This window comes from Sebastes umbrosus, chromosome 7 (assembly GCF_015220745.1).
Source record: "Sebastes umbrosus isolate fSebUmb1 chromosome 7, fSebUmb1.pri, whole genome shotgun sequence".
Taxonomy (NCBI): Eukaryota; Metazoa; Chordata; class Actinopteri; order Perciformes; family Sebastidae; genus Sebastes; species Sebastes umbrosus.
Genome location: NC_051275.1, coordinates 5,777,131 through 5,795,137, shown reverse-complemented (window position 1 = coordinate 5,795,137; position 18,007 = coordinate 5,777,131). Strand labels below are relative to the sequence as shown.

At 42.0% G+C, this 18,007-nt stretch overlaps 1 protein-coding gene across 1 annotated transcript in view; it reads left to right on the top strand.

The window, feature by feature from the left end:
• Nucleotides 1-18,007, top strand: part of stard13b (StAR-related lipid transfer (START) domain containing 13b) — an 85,774-nt gene that overhangs the window by 15,698 nt on the left and 52,069 nt on the right. Inside the window, exon 5 of the mRNA XM_037775537.1 lies at nt 8,187-8,220. Within this exon, the coding sequence (XP_037631465.1) occupies nt 8,187-8,220 (34 nt within the window). The remainder of the gene's footprint in view (nt 1-8,186; nt 8,221-18,007) is intronic.

Genomic DNA, 18,007 nt, shown 5'->3' with positions numbered 1-18,007 from the left:
TTGAAAACGACAGCAGCATGGGTCAAAATTTGGCTCGAGGACAGCTGGGAATGTTCACGTATGTTAGAGACAAGTATATTTAGGCTGCAGTGTAACCTTGAGTATAATGAGATCACATGTTATTCAGTGGCCACATGTTTTAGGATGTTTGATGATTATATGAATGATGCATTTTCATAAGGGCTGTTAATTGATTTGAATATTTAATCACGATTAATCGCAAATTAATCACACATTTTTTATCTGTTCAAAATGTACCTTAAAGGGACATTTGTCAAGCATTTAATACTCTTATCAACATGGGAGTGAGCAAATGTGCTTTTATGCAAATGTGTGTATTTTATTACTGGAAATCAATTAACAACACAAAACAATGACAAATATTGTCCAGAAACCCTCACAGGTACTGCATTTAAGATAAAAAAATATGCTCAAATCATAACATGGTGAACTGCAGCCCAACAGGCAACAACAGCTGTCAGTGTGTCAGTGTGCTGACTTGACTATGACTTGCCCCAAACTGCATGTGATTATCATAAAGTGGGCATGTCTGTAAAGGGGAGACTCGTGGGTACCCATAGAACCCATTTTCATTCACATATCTTGAGGTCAGAGGTCAACGGACCCCTTTGAAAATGGCCATGCCAGTTTTTCCTCCCCAAAATTTAGCGTAAGTTTGGAGCGCTATGTAGCCTCCTTTGCGACAAGCTGGTTGGTATCAATGGATTCCTTAGGTTTTCTAGTTGCATATGATGCCAGTATATTCATGCCAGCTTTAAAACCGAGCCCGCTACAACCTAAAAATTGCAAGTTGTGTTAATGCGTTAAAGAAATTTGTGGCATTAAAACAAATTTGTGTTAACGCGTTAAATTTGACAGCCCTAATTTTCATTATAAATTATCTTGTAAGCTTATCTTGTAAAATTTTGATTTTTGTGCAACTCCGGGTTAATAGGGCAAAGCAATGTCTAAGAACTGACCATTTACTTGAAGGAAAAACTGGGTGCTCTGAAGGCTAAAATTAGGACAGGAAAATAGGATCTTACCACCTTAAGAATAGTTCCAGTTTAAAGGAATAGTTTGACATTTTGGGAAATACGCTTATTCGCTTTCTGGAAAATAGTTCTATGAGAAGATTGGCACCACTCATGCCTGTACAGTAAATATAAGGCTATAGCCAGCAGCGGGTTAGCTTAGCTTAGCATAAAGACTGGAAACAGGGGGTAACAGCTAGCCTGACTCTGTCCAGCGGTAACAAAATCCCCCTACCAGCACGCAAATAAATATATTCCCCGAAATATCAAACGAGTCCTTTAAGTTTGTGCACTGGTTTGACCCTGCCGTGTCCAAAGACAGATGAGACGAAATGTCAGCAGCCCATGCAGAGAGATCTTTTCTGCTCTGTCCCCTCTGACTCTTACATAAGAGCTCTGGAGTCCGTATGAAACTTCTGACAGCAGGGAGCGAGAATGCGATACAGATTGAATCACAGCCTCGGAGTCTAAGAATAAACGGGCCGAATGTGTGAGCCATTACACCGTGTTTGAACAGGCGGTCATGGCTGTACTGAGCGATGTTTTATGGAAGTATCTGGTAAAAGTTTTTGGCACCTGCCCGACAACCTTTGACTCCCCCCCGCCTCTGTATGATCTCTAAAAAGTGGAATGCACCTCATATCTCCCTCAATCTGCTGCACATCATGCAGGCAGAGCTAATCTTAGCAGGAATGTGTTGGGTGTTGACTAAGATTTTGTCTTGTTGGAGCGGGATATATCATTATTTTTTTGTTTAATCTACATATCATTTCTTACACAATGACTATAATAAGATGGTATGCACCTTTGTCAACAGCCGTCCTAACAGCCATTGTCGTGATTTCAATAGAAAAGGGCAAAATAAGGAATTTTTAAGTTTTTAACCATTAACCTGCTAAAGCTGCTGACTATTCTGTAGTGCACAATGACAGCTATTTTTCTGACTCCTCTGAGTCTGATATCACTCCCAGTCGTTGAATACACAGATTGACATTTGGCAAGTTCAACAACAGCTCAGTCAAAGTTATCTGATGCTGTAAAAGCTTGTTCATATCAGGAATGCTTCAAAGCGCAACAATAAATAAGCAACACATTCTCATCCCAACTAGTCACAAACTGGCACTTTGTCAAACCCCACGCCGTCACTTTTTCCGTTGCAGTAATCACGTGCTTAATGTTGTGAATTAAACAAAAACACTTGTTTAGGATTAGGTAACAAAGCCACTTAGTTAGGTATAGGAAAAAACAACATGGTTGGGCTTAAAATGTCTACGTTTTTACAGTGCAAATGTGACTTGACGTTGTGAACACGGGACACGAACGAACAGCTGATTTTAAAGTGAAATTAAAATGTAACGCACGGGACAAGAACAGCGGTCTCCTGGTGAAAGCAAGCCCAGAGGAAGACCGCCAGTCGTTGATCCCAACTTTCGTAGTAGCCAAATGGCGGTACTGCAACTTCCGTGTTCATCACGTGATGCCATTGGGCCGAAAAATACTTTTTTCCATAGACTTTCATCGGGAAAGAGACGTCTGTAACTCAGCGGATAATTTTTTTATAGGTAAATAAACTCCCCAGTAGGAACACTCTAATAGCCCTTATTTAAATAGCTGAATCCAGAGTTATTTCCCTTCCTCCGTTCATGTGAGTGAGACCCAGACCTAGGCTGGAGCGCAAGCCGTGACGACGGCGTGACGTTGCGACCCCGTGACCAAGTCATGTGACCAAGAGGACTCCAACGCTGTATCCAGCTCTCTTAATACATCCATGGATGAAAGCCTTGTGCTTCTTGGACTCATCCACCATCTCCCGCCCGCCTTGTGTGTCTCTTTCACTCTTTAAACAACGTCACCACAGCACTTTCCCTGTGCTTTTACAGTCACCGCGGATAGGTTTACATTGTAGTGAATGGAAAACTCAGTGCGTCTCCTACCCCCTTTTTGCAGCAGTATTGAATACCCACGGCTGTGACGATATTTGATTGTATTGATGGTATCGGTATTTGATGCCCTGGGAATGAGAATGGGCTGAAATAAGCCAATATTTGTAATTATGATGAGTTGCAACTCTTCAATTATGGGAGGGGGGTGGAGCCTATCCCAGCTGACATTTGGCGAAGGCAGGGTACACCCTGGACAGGTCGCCAGACTGTCACAGGGCTTATTAGTCAGTTAATTGATAAACTAATCAAGACATTTATCAATAATGAAACAGTTGTTAGTAGCAGCCCTAATTGTATAGATGTGTGTAGTAGTTATCTTGACTTTGCTGCTCTGCACAGGGTCTGGTTGAGGCTCTTCCAGCTCTTCCAGCTCTTCTCTGTGTTCTAGTATCGGTGGAAGGAGACGTATTTGGGTTGAGGATTCCTACTTTTAATTGGTGTTGACAGAGACGGGCAGAACAGAGGACACGCTGTTCTGTCATTCGGACTGACCGGTCCTGTAACTGCCCTGTTGACTCTCAGGCGGGGTGTCATTTGTGCTGGGACAGCAGCTATCATTCAGCAACACGGACCTGTCACTCCATGTAAACATCCTTGTTGGTGAAAGCAAAGACAGCCGCCGTGAAAGGGACTCCTGCTGCTCCTCCTGCGCAGAGGATGTCACTTTTCCTGACCTGCAACCTTTGACATGTGTCCACCATCTGACTGCGACCGGACTGAACTACGCCGACGTGTTTAAAGTGGGTCAGCGCTCCAGATATGCCAGGATGAAATACTTTCTCTTGGCTGCTGAAAAAGAGAGAGTGATGTGTTCAAGTCTTTGAAGCCCTGTCAAATGGGCACATCTCCACTGGGGCCCGGCATCTGCTTTTTTGGAGTGCTTAGTTTATTTCTGAAACTGGGTCTAAAGCTGGTCCTCGGAGACTAACTTATCAGGTCCGCTGCATTCCCCCTCTCTTCAAAGACGCATGTAGATCTTGAAAGCACAGCGATGATGGCCCTCTGTGTTTCTGTACATTAAACCCATCCTTTGAACTCTGTTGCAGAAGTGTTTAGGTATGTGTTGAAATTCTGCCAGACTGTGCCAAATCTCTCAGTCAATAATGAGGGATACATCAGTGGCCGCAGAGGCCTCACTCACCTCTTCCATATTTAAACAGAGGTAAAAATACATCTATAAGGGCATACGTTCATGACCTGTTTACTGTTTTTCTTGTTTCTCTGTTAAAGGACCAGTATGTAGGATTTAGTGACATCTAGTGGTGAGGTTGCAGATCGCAACCAATTGAAACCTCTCCCGTGTGCCAAGTGTGTAGGGGAACTAAGGCGGCGGATGCGAAACAGGCGAATGGCCATATCTAGAGCCAGTTGATGTTAGAGTAGTGTGGGTCATTTGGAGCAAAGCCAGTATGTGTGTACGTGGGAAGTGAGTGTTGAAGCAAGAGAGCGAGTGGTGGCAAATGTGTGTGAGCGAACAAGAGCAGAAGACGGAGTTAGTTTAGCTTTGAGAATATCAAGTGAATATACAGTGGATTTTGCCACCCGATTCGACTGTTATCAGGCCATTAAATAGGCGTTATCAGTGACTATAAGCACCATAGATGTGAGTCATTAGGGGCCTACTATGCCTACTACGTTGTGAAAGTGAAGCTTAAAAGCAACACGTTCTAACATGTTGTAAAACTGAATGAAACGTCACGTTTTGAACACAAACAAAGGTTTAGGCAAAAAAATACAACTTTTAGGGGAAAAAAATGACACAGTTCTGGTTTTACACAGGATACGAACTCCGGTCTCCTGGGCGAAAACCCTGTGTTTGTGTCCCATCCATCGTCCCCAACCTCCATCATTATGGATATCGCTAGATGTATACCTTCTTTTGGTGATCTACCATGTGAATAGATGATAAAACCTACTAGTGGGTGTAGTAGGCCCCTACTGACCCACATCTATGGGGCTTTTAGCGACTGATAACGCCTATTTAGTAGCCTGACAACAGTCTAATCGGCTGATTTTTCAGTTTGTGCAGAAGTAAATGCTGCAGCTCCTCAAGACCAACAAAGGTTTCCCGTGTGTTGTTTCTCGGCGGCTGAGTGGAGTGACGGGGGTTAACTCCGGAGTGCGTAACATTATCAACTCCAGCCCAAGCAGGAAAGGTTAACACATTGTTTGGTTTGTCAGTTCTGGGCTATCGTAGAAACATGGCGGCCAGCTCCGTGAAGAGAGGGCCAAACCAGGAAGAGCGCTGGGATTTGAAGCAAAATTTAACCAAAGGGCCAAACGGTGGAATTAGTTAAATCAACTTCCCAGTATGAACACTTGAATAGACCTTATTTAAACTATCCTAAAAGTTGTAAAATTAGTTATTAATTAGTTATTTCCCTTCCTCCGTTCATGTGAATGAGCCCCAAACTGAGGCTGGACCGAGGGCTGGGAGGGGGAGTTAAAGGTAACTAGTGAGCTTGCTCTTTGGGCCCAATGGATACAGAAGATTGCCGGATGATCCGTATAATTTTATACTCGAAAGTCAAGCTTTTTTTGCTTCATGCGCCACTGAGCAACTGTCATAGGAATGAACGGGAGCCCGCCTTCAATGCTGTGTCCAGTTCTCTTTATACATCCATGGAGAGGACCCGCTCCCTATGTAGATATAAACGGTTCATTCTCAGGTGACAAAAACACAACGACTCTTATTTTCAGGCAGTTATACACTAAAGAAATCATACTTATTGATAATATACAATTTCTGCCAGTAGATCCCCCTAATTGTTACACACTGGTCCTTTAAGTAGGAGTCAGAGAGTTGGGATTTTGTGCCCTCACATAACCGAGTGGTTGAGCCTGCTAACCCTGGAGCCACATGGACACCCCTGGTGGTTTAATGTAACCCGCCAGAAATTTCTTGGCTGTGACTCTCTCTACGCTTTAAATCTTCCTCTTCATCTGAATAAATCATAAATTGGACTCCCAGGTGCCCGCTGTCCTCCGGCCTCATTGGCCGTTTGGCCTAAAAGTGTGAAAGACAGTGTAACAAAGACAGATAGTGCACAAACAAAACCACCTGTCCCGTTTATACAGCCAATCAGGTCTTCTTTGTTGTCACAGCAAAGTGGCAGCCATATAGGTCGCCCATCCAGCCAAGTGCTTCTTTACACCGCAAGCGTTTCTGCTGCCATGACAACGCCACGGGGGCCGTGGCCCTCATGAAACATGCAGTACACGACTAACTTATTGTGTTGAGTCCAACCAGCCAATAAAAACCTTTGCAGATATGTTGATGGAAGTTTGAATCGGCACCGTGTGGGCTGATTGCCAACTGACTGTCATGACGGAGGGTTGCAGTGTTGCAAACGGGCGGGCTGGGAGTTTTCACAGCTTTTTTTTTGTCTCTACCAGGGGAGAGATGTGGAAACAGGGCAAGCAAACAAGAGCGTAAATCAGAGCAGTGGGGCACAGAGGGGAAATGAAGAGAGTTGGGCGAGACACTGGTCCAGATCAGGAAGATACTTTCAGAACTCTGGCCTCTGGCAGGCATTTTATACCTGCAGAATTAACAATTAAAATCAAGAACCTCTATCACCCATTGTTTTAAGTGAGAATCCTATTTTTTTGGTCTTTTTCCTTTGTAGTAATATATATCATCCATTTCCTTACAACACCACTTTTCCAATACAAACAATGTAACAGTATTCAAAGGAAACAGTACATGCCTCAATAAAATGTCCTTTAATCTTTAGCTAACTGTTTAACCCCTTAACAATTCGATGGCCTGCCGGTGGGCCCGGCCGCTATTCTGTCTCTCAGAGGTTGTTGCGGGCCAAGTTTTCACATCCTGGTATCATATGAAACTAGATAGCCTAAAGAATCCATTGGTACCAACCACGTCATACTAGCTTTGTCGGGAAGAACGCTAAATAACACTACTAAAGTTATAGTTGTAGTAAATTAAGTTATACTAAATTGTGGCGAGTCCTTTGACCTCAAGATATGTGAATGCAAATGGGTTCTATGGGTACCCACGAGTCTCCCCTTTACAGACATGCCCACTTTATGATAATCCCATACAGTTTGGATCAAAAACAAAGCATTTGTTTTGCATGCAGTATAAATGTGTAATTTTCGCTTATACTAAAATGGTGTATTGGAATATTTCTGCATACTGGTCTTGAATTACATAAATTAGGTATCACTGTAAAGCTGAGACTCTTGTGGATCCAATGAGGCCAATTAATGTGTGATGATGTTAGTCCCCATAGTAGCCATTTCATTGTAGTGAGACCATTTTTTGAAACTTGACCTCACTGTATAAAATGACCTGTGGTGACCTCTAGGATAATCACAGCCTCATGAAACTTTACAAACACAGACTAGAGACCTAAGACATTCAGAGGATTGATGACTTTCTTAGGTATATTGATAATAAGGGGCTTTCTGAGCAGTTTCCAGAACAGAAGTGCTCGCCATCCAATCGACGAAAAATGCAATTCTTGCAGAAATCTCCAAATGTCAGAAGTTTTTTGATCCCAAATCACAGCATGGCTTTTTCTACGGTGTTCCTCAAGGTCTTGGTGTCTTAATGTGGTATTTTGGAGGGATTATTGATTATTTTTATCAATTCTCGAGAGGTAAGAAATGGTTACATTTTAGCACCAAATCCAAAAATAATAGAGCATGGGAATGACCATCACAAACTTATATCATCATGTTCTACGCTCTTATACACTTTGATAATTCATTTTAATTGATTAATTCATTTATTCATATTTTTATTAATGATTAGAACAACTTGACACACAGTGCTGAGCTGCATCTCAAATTAATTAAAGAGGGCGGAATGATAAGGGGTTAAACCTCCTGGTAACAACAGATCATTTGGGATAGCAGGCTGGTGCCTCTGAGTTAACAAGTGCTAAATCATGCCACCATTTCTGCTGCGGATTTCTCTTTATTGACTTTGACATTACGGCAGTGATTGCACTACTGAAGAATGCAGGGAGACATCCTCTATCCCTGAATTCAGGGAACTGGGTGTGTGCCTCTAATGGTTTTCACAGCCAAATAGTATGACATGCTTTTCTCAAGCTTTCAGAGTGGAGCTACGTTCAAGTAGTTAAAGCCAAAATCTCAATTTCATTGTCGTTGCTCTCCTCTCAAAATGAACTTCCTGTGCCACAGTTACTGATAGTTTGTTATTTCTTTTGTCTTGTAGATGTTCAATAAGATGACCAACGCAGCACGGGCAGGTAAGACATTATTTCTGTTTTTCCAGCAGCGTTTTGATGCAATGTGCTGACATCAGAAGTTAACACTATCACTTCACATAAGAACGAGCCAGTTTTGATCTCTGATTCTAAATTTAGGTAGAGTGGAGGGTCTCCGATGTGTGTCTTTCTGTTTGTCACAGCCCTGTGATGCACTGCCAAACTCTTCCTCTATGCTCATTGCATGCTGGGATAGCACCCAGTGACCCAGGTTTAGAAGGTAGAGGAAAAACGATGAGTGAATGTGGTACCGACCCCGCTCTCCCCTACCAGTCAATGCAGTCTTTACACTGATTTCAGGGTGTATTTCGGTTCCCATTTCTGTTCATTTTAACAAAAATTTAGCTGGAAGAGTCCTAAATCTCACTGTATATTACATTGTTTTTATTGACTGGGCAATTATATTAAATTAAATGTAGCAAGAAAAGGAACCTCTATGCTGAAATGTAGAGTTTAGACACCGTTGCCTCGTGAAACTTCCTTTTACACATGCTGAGTCTGATAATTCTTTGTGTTCTTGACAGAACTTTATGTCTGAATCAGTTTCAAAGCTTGATCTTTTAGGGAGTCTGTTCAATCTCAGTCAGCTCTGTACTGCAGCTGAAACAGTGCTGCGCTGCTGCTGTCCGGCACATCATGAAAATCTCCCCGCGAGTTGCTCATGCACTGTGTCCCGGCCCTGCACGGTGGCATTGCTCAGGCCTCAGACAATGTTAATCAGACTGACAGCCACAGGTGTCTGCTCCCTCCCTCCCATGCAGCCCGTGTCTCGAGAATGTCTCTTATTTTAAAGGCCTTCTATGTGTTGGTCACTTGGCGGGATGCAGTTAAAATTAGGCAGCATGCCAGATCATTGTTTTATGTTTTGCTGAGGGGAAATATTTGGCCCGTGTGATGTGGCCCTTGGGGGGCAGCTGCGGGATTTGGGTAGATGCCATTTTAGGCTCAGGTTGCACTCTCACATGACCTCTGTTGTGCACGACAGCAACGCACAAGTGGACGTTATGGTCTGGAAAAAATTCCATGTCACTTTTATGCAGCAGTTAACTAATGTGTGGTCTGCTGGTGTGTATGAGATATGCGCTGTGACCGATCGCTGGTCGCTCCTAACTGTAACTTTTGGAAACCCGAGTGTGAGACCACCGTGAATAACATCAACAAGTTTGTCAACACAGCGATGAGATTCTCCTCAACACACATTTATCATTCTATTTTTCCACCCTATGATTCCCATAGCAAGCTGCGTGCTTTCTGTTTTAGGTGACTGAAATAAACCAGACCAGAGACAGTGTCGCTGTCAACTTTATTTAGTCATCAAGTTAATGAAAACAACATATGGTTTCAACTGGAATCTAATAATAAAGTAACGTGGAGAATGATGAATGTTGTAGAGAGGACAAAGCTGGCAGAGAGTCAGACACATTAGGTGCGATATTCCCTGTTTGCATTTTACAGCTGGGCTAAGGAGACCTCTTTTATGACACGGATACGAGGTGGCCAGATGGTTCTCAGCATCGTCCATAACAACACTGTCCGCCTCATTAAAATGACATTGTCCAGGAGAGGAAAGCACATTCTTTGGGTCCAGATCCAAAATAGCAAAGCAGCATCGAGATGGTATTCTGTGCTATTTACGTGCTGCGTCTTTTTATTGCTTTCATATGCACATGGTCTACACATTTAGTGTGTGTGCAAGTACACACACTGTTTTCATCAATAGCCGCCTGTAAACAAAACATTCTGGTTAACAATGGCACGCTATTAAAGAACTTTAAAATCTTGAATAGGGGAGAACGGGGTCGATTGGGGCAATTTTGTATCAACGCCAAATAACCTTGCATTACTCACAGACGACTTGAACAGTAATGAAAATAATTTGATCCCTGAACAGACACAGGTGTATGTTAACAATATCAACAACAATTTATCACGTTTATTAGAGCCCAACCCTAAACGTGAAAGACACAATTTTATTAAATGTAGAAGGAGTGCATTTTCACAAGATTCCCAAAACGGTTTGGACACCTTGTTGTGGGCTAAAAAATATCATTTGAATTGAAAAATTGCAGTCTAAATTTTAACACCCTGCTCACACATTTCTTTGAGAAAAAGAAAATATTCTCATAAATTTCTGAGATATGGAATTTCTACAGAAAAAAGTGTTTTCTGACTGGCTGCCACTTGAGTAAATATTCACTCCGTGGGTCTGATTCAGTTAGGAAAAGCCTTTGTCTTGATGATGAGTGACAAGGTAGGAACTATAAACAATACTGTCTTTACCGTCCCTGGGAGCAGCCGATTAGACTGTTGTCAGGCTATTAAATAGGTGTTATCAGTTGCTATAAGCCCCAAAGATGTGGGTCAGTAGGGGCTTACTACACCCACTAGTAGGTTTTTATCATTTATTCACATGGTAGATCACCAAAATAAAGTATAAAAGAACACGACAGCGACCTCTAGCAACCGTAGTAATTATAACAGGAGCAAAAGTGGAAACACAGGACTTTGTAATTGTCTTTGTGTCCGTAGTTATTTTAATCCAAACACAATGTTTTTCCCTAAGCTGTTTTTTTTGTTGCTTAAACCTACAGAAGTTGTAGTTTTGTTGAAACGTAACGTTTCATTCGTTTTTTCAACATGTTAGAACGTGTTGTTTTTAAGTTTAGCTTTCACTTTTACAACAAAGTAGGCGTAGTAGGCCCCTAATGACCCACATCTATGATGCTTATAGCGACTGATAATGCCTATTTAATGGCCTGATAACAGCTGAAACGGATGCAGCAAGAGCAGACACACTTTGGACTCATGTGCTAGCTACCAACAGTAATTCAGACAGCTAAAACTAGCATCAACTGATATGCCAGAAGATAAGCTTTCATATAATATGTTTTTTGTATGTGGCGTAACTAAAAACAGTATGGTAGAAGAAAAATAACAAAAGAGCCAAAAATGTACTTATAGTACATGCTGAGTGAAACAGTGAATAAAATGTGAGGAATAGAAAGTAGGTCTCCACTTTGAGGTTGAAAGTGAAGAGGGTGTGGATGAGTATGAGCGTGGGGAATGACATAGTTGCTTTCTAACTTGCTAAAAAGGCTCTGTCCTAACTGTCCTCCTGTCCCAACTGACCCCGCTCTCCCCTATTCATAAAACCAGTACCGTGTATTTTACAAGCTCCCGATTTACCTTAAAGACAAGTGATCTTTTTTGCATCTGAAAACATGTTTGCAGTGTTTGCATGATTGCTTTGCCATCTACTGCAAAGATATACAATTTTGCATGCACTTTGATGAAGTTATGTAGCATTTATAAAACATTTGCCACATTGTATAACACATACACAACATTTACAGAGAGCTCGGTAAATATTGTCATCACTGATAATAAGCACTGCACCATTTAGGATCGAGAAAGTGACGAAAGATTTAAAAAAATAGTTCAGGGGATTTCAAAACTCTTCCTTCTTGTTTTTATGTATATAAGATCATGCAAGGAATTTATGGGGAAAAAAACATGAGACCTTTTAGCCCACTTGAACTTGTTGTTTTGTTTTTCCTGAGGCCAAAAAACAAAACCCAGAGCTCCATCCTCAAACCGCATATGGATATGCTCAAAGAAGATTTGCTCTATGGAGGAGGGAGAAAAAAAGAAAAGCTTAATCCTCCTTCTCAAATGTTTATTTTCTGAAGGCATTACTCAACGTGTATGGAGCATTTTTGAAGTATGATGGGCCAAAAGTGCCTCATTCCCTCTCACACGGCGTAATTTGTATGGAAATCTATTCCCTGCAGTCTCTTTAATTGCAGTGTGGAAATGAATGGCTTCCTCTGGTGAGAGGAGGCAGCTATGTTCATCCTCAAAAACCCTGCTGCCTTAACTGACATGAATCATAGAATTAATGAATCCGCGGTGACACGGCAACGCTGAGAGCTCCACAAGCAGCCAGCTTTCTGTCTGTCAGAGATACAGTACAGATAAGGATGAGGATGAAGCTGCATTTATCTGTCTGGCCTAAGACATGTGTTTAGGGGGCAGACGTGCGATTTTTAAATGGTTATGCAACTAATGTATATTTTGTAAATGCATTTGTGTTTACCATAGCAATAGAGATTGCAGCGGCGAGGTTAGACAAGCAGACAGAGCGACAGGGTCCAAGGAGAAGCAGTTATGCAGAACTCAGTGACTTTTAACTTGCATAAATAAATGCTCGTGTGCTTTTGTTATGATAAACATCACCTTCCCAAACGGCAGTCGGAGGGAAAATGAGGCTTAAACGGAGACTCTGTGGCCCAGAACTGTCAGGCCGAGGTTTCCCACTCTGAGCTTTCAAACAGACAGACATTTACACAGATCTTCCTCTCTGAATAAATATGCTAATCTACTTTCAGTGTGAAAATCTCCTGCTACTGATTATAAGAAAAACAAAGAGGAAACTCTGTGAATCCCTTGGAGACGTCTTTCTGTTTGTAAGGAAAGTAACGTAAAGCTTTGTGTCCCCTCACACATTGGTGTGAATGACTCCCAGAGAAAAGCTGTAGAAAAAGAGGGGAAAGGGATGTTTTCAGTGTTTTAATCTAGAACGCCGTGTTTCCTTCATTGGCAGACTTAAATGTCACCTGGTGATGGATTCCCAAATGCAGCCTTTCTGCTTTTATTGATTCTCATTTCAGGGTCGTTTAATTGAGCTGCAAACTGTTCTTAGAGAAGTGTCTTTGGCATGTGTAAGTGAGATGAAGTAAACATTGAATGTGTGGGGTGTAGAGCCAGAGAAATGTCTAAATCTAGTACCCCTTGGCAGCAAATTTTTTTTTTTTTACTTTATTTATTGGATTTTGCATGAATATACAATTGCGTCATCGGAGCATTTATGAAAAGTGAAAAGATATGCATTCCCTTAATACAAAGACATAAAAAGGGACAATGGACATATTGCTTAACACCAAAACAGCTTTCAAGACTGAGTAAACTAAATTAATGCAAGCATAAAAAAACGATTTTTCTTTTTAAAGAACACAACAAAACAAAAAAATGAATAAGAAAAAAACAAACAAAACAAATACCCATCAATCAGCTAATAATAAACCATGTCTGTAATAGACATTAATAGTCGTGACAGCCGCACATCACCCACGCCACAGCAAGCACAATATTGGTACACCGCCAAACTGCAAAAGTTGCTTCAATCAGGAATGAGTGGGAAGTTATTCCTCTAATGTTTTTTCGTTTGCCAACATTTCTGGTGATGAGCAGTGATAGCTGTGTGGTGTTTTGACGCAGCATGTGCTGTGCATAATATACGAGGTCAGTTGAATGGTGTGACATACTTTTCCTTGAATCATCTGTCGATGAAGTTAGAGCGTCTGTAAGTGCTGTATCTCTTTATATCCATAGTGTCTATCCCTGTTCAGTTTTGCTGCTTCCAGAAACTCAAAGCATGTCACATCTTTAGGATTTTTGTTGGAAATACATGTTTGACATCAGGTGTTTTGGTCAGAATGTGGACATCTTATTTATTTATGTGAAACATCCATAGACTGTGTTTAAGAAGTGGACGTAGTCAGCGTGACGTCACCCATTGGTTTGTGCACTACGGTTTTGAAGCCTCGAGTTTGGCACTTTGACCGTCACCAGCTTGGTTTTTGTCCGTTGCCACGTTGTTGTTTTTGCAACTGGATAATTATACTTAACTTTCTTGAACTGAAAACACACTGTGAAAGGGTTAAAGTTGTAAGATGAAAACACGGACAACTCCCAGACCGGACAACGCAGTGGAAGTGACCTGTCAATCACAGCCACGCCCTAAAGCATCCCCTGCTTTATGGTCTCTAAATGGGTCCATAATTTACTAAATGAACATCATGCTGTATTGAAGAAGACTTGAAACTAGCGATTGAGACCATAAACTCATGTTTACAATGTTTACTGAGGTAATAAATCAAGTGAGAAGTAGGCTCATTTTCTCATAGACTTCTTTACAATCAGACTTCTTTTTGCAACCAGAGGAGTCGCCCCCTGCTGGCTGTTAGAAAGAATGCAAGTTTAAGGCACTGGAAACATCATCACTTTTGTAGTTGTGACTCCCACAGTATGAGACTGGCAAATGAATGAATGTGTGAAATGACCTCAGTGAGTATACCCTGCCATATACTGTAAATCACTAGTCCAGCTATAGATGACGCACCAGTGGGTATTATATAATGTCCATAGCTACTAATGCATTACAGCAGGCTTGTCTTAGCGTATCTGTTTTGGACTCCTGCGTGTTCTCCAGCTGTTCCCAGAGTCCAGGCCCTCAGTCTCACCCGGGGTCACTGCCTGCTGCTGGAGGCCCACTGTGACCTCAGGCAGCTGCAGTGTCTCTCTCTCTGGAGGCCTGTTACATACCATAATATACACATCACAAAAGCTTCATGACAACCAATGAGGAATTATGAAATAGGCACCTCACAGTTATAATCAGAACATGTACAACAACATGAGGCGGAAAATTGAGATCATTATGTGACTGTGGATGTTTTGAGCTGTAAGCAGGATTATTAACTCTGTTGGTATTCACTGGTCTCTATTGGATTCTGACCTCAGTACTGTTTTCATTATGAAATTGTTTTTGTTGTGACAGAAAAGGTCCAAACTTAGCCAAGTGTCACTAGTTCCCAAAGGCAGTCCATGTTTTTTTTTTTTTTTTAAGGAATAGATCATTGTAGAAGAATTGTACAATTTTTCCTACTTGTCCAAAATCATGATCATTGAACTGCAGCTTGGAGTATGCGGTCCAGCTCATCCCAGAGATGCTGGATGGGGTTGAGGTTAGGCTCTGTGCAGGTCAGTCAAGTTCACCCACACTGAACTGGGAAAAACATTTCTTTATGGATCTAGATTTTTGAACTATTTCCACAGAGGTGGAAACACACTATTGTCTAAAACAGGGGTCTCTGACCCTTTTCCTTTGAGAGCTAATTTGACAAAATGACCGAGAGCGACTCATAGCACCAAGTTCTACAACGCCAATAGCAGACATAATTTCTGTCTTACTTTTATGGTCCTTTAATAATGTTCAGCCACCGCATTCATCGCCTCTATTACAATACCGCCACAGGCGAAGGGCTTTGTTGTGTTTCTTTGGATGTGCAGCAATAAACGAAGCCTCTGTTGCTGCGTTGGCTTTCTTCGTCAGTTTGGTAAACAGAGACTGTTGTCTTCAATCCAGTCATTATAATTACTCTAAAACATCTAAATTTGATTATATGACATTTATGTTTTTTTTTCCATATTCCTAAAATTTAAAACTTATGTTTCATTGAATTGGACCATCAATTTGTGGACTGTGAAAACAAGATTTTTCATTTTTTTTCTTTTCATCCGGAGTGCTCTTGACCACTTGTAAAATGTTCTCAAAAGAAGAGCAAAAACAAGAAAATATTGGTGAATCCCAGGAATGAATGGGTACTAACAAAATGAGAACAAATCATGGACACAGACAAAAATAAGAGGACATTTGTTTTTATTTAATTTCCTGCATGAGGCCCTTTAACATGTCTGTAAAATTCTGGGTAAACAGGGAAAAATACAAAGTTTGACAAGAACAAATGTATCCCTTGAAGGCATATGTCGATAAGCTTGAGTGTACCGAGGGGAAGAGACCGTCATCTTCTTTATGAAGGGAATATGACAAGAGCCACGATGTAGGAGTCATCACAACATGGAACTTTTTAAACTTGGTTGTAGAGGAGACATGTCAATGAATCTGTCTCACCTCCCTGTCACCCCAACGAATATATGTGGTGCATTAGAAGCGGCTCCAGTATTGAGAAGAAACGGCAACGTAGCACATTTTTTTTTCCACCGTGATGTTTGAATATGGCCAAGCATTCTCATCTGCTCCTTGACTGTTTAAAGACAGACCTGGACATTGTGAACCGCTTTGATTTAAAGCCTGCACGTAAGCTGCAGGAAAAATCCATTTTCACGAGATTGTACCGTTATTTCTGCTCCCCGATCTGTCCGTTGTCTAACAGGTGCCAGATCAGTGACGACACGCGCTAAATTTATAAGCAAGTCGTCATTTGTGGATACAGCTCAGACTATAAAGGGTGCTGCTGGCATGACGAGTGCATGAAAAATTCCACACATGGAAAGATGGAAAATGACTTGTGGTTTCCTGAGTGCAGAGGCCAGCTCGGCTGTTTGACAGGGAAAGAGAGGGGGGGGGGGGGGGGGGAGAAGCCCGGTGGTATTTCTAGACTTTTCTTTGTATATACAGTAATTTGTCAAGGTTGTGAAAACATTAGAGGAACTATTTGGTTAACCCGCTCTGAAATCTTTTAACGTTTTTATTGCAATTTCAACATTTTCATTGCAATTATTGTAGCTATCGCACATAAAATAGCTCATAATGTCATTTAATAATGTCTTCAAGGCCCTTTTACTGAATGAGATCATCGTGTTTGGGCTTCAAGCATAAACCATCGGGTTCGATGCTGTCATTGTGCGTGGTGTGTGTTCATACAAACTGTGTTATCTGCCAGTTTTATGTTGTTCAGTGAGAGGAAACAGGTTTATTGTTCTGATTCCCAATTATAGCCACACTGCCAATTAGAAAAGAAGCAATAAATCCTTTTGGGGAACAACTTCCTCCAAACGACCAAAGTGAGAGTGTGCGTTGTGTGTCTTGTGGAATTTAGGCCTGGGTTTTGTAAACTAAGTGGAAAGAGACGTGGGCAGCCGTGTCAGGATGCAGGCCAGTCTCAGGAGGACAAGCACTGTGAGTGTGTGTAAGTGTGTGCGTGTGTGTGTGTGAAGCAACACAAAAGCTAACAGGTTGGTCCAGCACTCAGCTGCCAACTGAGAAGAAAGGCAGAAACAAGATTTAGGAAGTAATGAGCCAGGACGGTCCACACACAACCTCAGGACCCTGCACCAGGATGTAGTGACTGAACAGTCAACAGTCCAGTCCTGTTTTCTCCTTTTGTGTGTATGTGTATCCTACAAATGCTCACCACTCTGGGGTAAATTAATCCAAACAATAACCCCTTCCTCATCCGAAGCTTTATCAAGTCTGACTTTGTAATTCCTCAGCGCTCCTGCATGCACACACACGGTTTACAAGCCAAGAACATTTCCTCCGGGTCGGTTTAGATACAGTAACCACATTGGCCTCCCAAATTTCCCACATAAACCACAGAGATTCCAGATGTTGCAGGGAGGCAAAAAGTCTGCGCCTCCGCTGGGCCCGCAGCAGCCCTCGCATCCTCATGCTCGGGTTGGCCGAGCGCGTGGCACGGCTCACACCGAAACACTGTGTCCTTCTGCATCGAAGCAAGGCCGCGGGTAACCATGCTACTGGAGATTTACATAGCTGTGCACTTCCACCTGTACCCGGATAACAAAAAACGCAGCGCGCCGTTAAAAAGAGGCTCTGTCCCGGGGCAGTGTAGCACTTAAGCTTTCTTGTGGGTTTTCAGACCCGATTAAACAATTTGGCTCAGTAATCAAAGGCCAATAGCAGGCAGAGGCTGAGCAGACTTCCTGTATCCTCTCTGCTCTCTGGCTCAGCGGCATTAGAAGTTAAGGGCCCAGCGGGACCTGTTTGTGTCTCAGTTAGAAAACAATACCTGCACTGTACTTCCAGCTTATCGCGGCTGTTGAGCTGAGCAGAAGTGCTGCACTGTGAGTCCACACATGCATCATTAAATGTGCTAAATTCGAAATGAAGAGCATTAATATAGCAGCAAACAACTGTTGTCTATGTAAAGATATAGAGGAGTAATGT